This window comes from Gymnoscopelus braueri (genome assembly GCF_963280865.1).
Source record: "Gymnoscopelus braueri genome assembly, chromosome: 19".
Taxonomy (NCBI): Eukaryota; Metazoa; Chordata; class Actinopteri; order Myctophiformes; family Myctophidae; genus Gymnoscopelus; species Gymnoscopelus braueri.
The window spans coordinates 38,196,510-38,199,009 of NC_137621.1; the positions used below are offsets into that span (position 1 = coordinate 38,196,510).

A 2,500-nucleotide genomic window follows, 5' to 3' on the forward strand; every position below is an offset into this window, starting at 1 on the left:
GAGAGAATAGACATCTTAAAGGAGTAGTTCACCCAAAACATGACACCCCATGAAGCCTTCAATTCATGGATTTGTTTTTGTTTTTGTCGCATTCCAGAGCCAATAATTTGATTACCGGCAGAAAGATGCTAATGTATCCGGTAGGAGACACAAAGTAGACTCTTTGTGTCTCCTACCGGAAATACACTGGTCATCAAATTATTGGCTCAGGAATGCGACTAAAACTAAAACTAATCCATGAATTCAAGGCTTCATGAGGTGTGTAATTGATAGAAAATAAGTCATTTTTTGGGTGAACTACTCCTTTAACCATATTAATAATAGTGTAGTGTGTATAGAATTCTTTTCTTTACAGCAGGTTGTAAGAAACAAAGAGACATTTTAAATTGACTCTACCAACCCCATTCGGCAGATATAGCCAAGTAGATCTGCAACTCAGGTCCTTTCCACAAAAAAATAGAGGGTTTAACCACTTAAACTCCAGCATCCGTATTGTGGGGAAAGCTTTCGCTGAAAATAGCAGATCGACAAGCTCACAACGCGACTTATCGATCTGCTAGTTTCAGCGAAAGCTTTCCCCACAACAACAGAAAAGTGAAAAGACACTAGCACATACAGAGCGGTTAAAGGCATACTTTGTGACTCCTTCTTGCTGTCCAGAGGGCTGCTGCTGGGGTCTGGACCGCTAATCGTCAGAGTCCACAGAGTGCAGGGGGTCCGCACAAACTATCTGAGCTCCCACGCACATGGGTTCCAGTCCCAGGCTCTGTCCAGGTGGACCTCTTCATTCAGTCTCACCAGTAAGTCTGTTCCACCGATGGATGGATGGATGGATGGATGGATGGAGGGATGGATGGAGGGATGGAGGGATGGATGGAGGGATGGAGGACGGAAAAACAGACTGATTAACTGACAGACTGACTGACTGACTGACTGACTGACTGACTGATTGGTCGATCGATTTACAGAGATATTTCACTCTGCTTGCTAACTGTGAGTGTGTGTGTGTGTGTGTGTGTGTGTGTGTGTGTGTGTGTGTGTGTGTGTGTGTGTGTGTGTGTGTGTGTGTGTGTGTGTGTGTGTGTGTGTGTGTGTGTATGCGTGTGTGCGTGCGTGTGTGCGTGCGCATGACTGTGTCTGTGTTACAGAGCCTAAAAATATTCCTTTGGAAATGACCAGTCAGACTGACACCACATCGCTGCCCCCTGCTGTCAAGCCAGGTAACTGCAACACAACCCAGAATCATCACAAGCCACCAGGACCCCAGGGTCACTGGTGTGACTTCTTACTGTACTCACGTGTTGACACTTTAGAAATTAAAATTCCTTTTAACTCGGACCTATAACCTCTTTGGAACCAACACGCACCCCTACGGTGTGAGACCCTCCTACGCCGTCTCTCCCTCTCAGCCCTCCAAAACCTTTGATAAAGAAATAACGTCTGTTTAACCAGCTCCTGCCTCTTCTAAAGTAACCAGATACAGTTAGTAAAAATGTGCTTTTCCTACGCTGCCAAAGTCATTCTAGCGTCATAAATCCCCTGTGAGTTATACAGTATGAAGTATCCCTTTACAGTCTCCTCCTGCCTGCCAGCCCACACAGCTCTCACAGAAGAGACACACGCACGCACGCACGCACGCACGCACGCACGCACGCACGCACGCACGCACGCACGCACGCACGCACGCACGCACGCACGCACGCACGCACGCACGCACACACACACACACACACACACACACACACACACACACACACACACACACACACACACAGGTTTGTATCACTATACAATACTATACATCATCATTTTAGGATGCCAATTTTAAGAACGTAATGTTTACTATTTCTTGGCATCTTTAATAATAATAATAATAATACATTTTATTTGTAACGCACTTTATATTTGAACCAAATCTCAAAGTGCTACATATAGCCCTAAGCCTAAAGCTGCAAAATAGCAGGTCTACAAGCTCACAACGCGTCTCGTTGTGTTTATAGATCAGCTATTTTTTGGTACACGACACCAGTGCGCAACTAAGTATAAATCAGGGATAACTCTTTCTCTAATCCCTAAACCTAAACCTATAATCTGTAAATGCCTAAACATAGTGCTAACCCCAACCTGAATCTTTTTCTAATGTAAGTCTAACAGTAAAACTCATATCTAACCTCAAAACATCCATTTGTCTTGTGAGGACCAGGAAATGGTCCTCACAGTGTCTTTCTCAAATTCTACTATACTTGTGGGGACATTTGGTCCTCACAAGTATAGTAACACACACACACACACACACACACGCACGCACACACGCACGCACGCACGCACACACACACACACAGACACACACAGACACACGCACACACACTGTCTGCCTCGTTCGAAACCCCATAGAGTCATATATCTGTCCCAGAGACAAACTAAGTAAGTGTGGTTAAACAAACTGATAAAAACATCATCGTTTATGTTCTTTCCTCCCATCATATGTATTTTTTTGGTT

The 2,500-nt window shown here is 44.6% G+C and overlaps 1 protein-coding gene across 3 annotated transcripts in view; it reads left to right on the forward strand.

Annotated features, from left to right (window-relative positions):
- coch (coagulation factor C homolog, cochlin (Limulus polyphemus)) overlaps nucleotides 1-2,500 on the forward strand; it is a 19,830-nt gene that overhangs the window by 2,914 nt on the left and 14,416 nt on the right. For all 3 annotated transcript variants that reach the window (XM_080414990.1, XM_080414991.1, XM_080414992.1), the window contains exons 5-6: nucleotides 661-800; nucleotides 1,149-1,220. In XM_080414990.1, coding sequence (XP_080271116.1) covers nucleotides 661-800; nucleotides 1,149-1,220 — 212 coding nt within the window. The remainder of the gene's footprint in view (nucleotides 1-660; nucleotides 801-1,148; nucleotides 1,221-2,500) is intronic.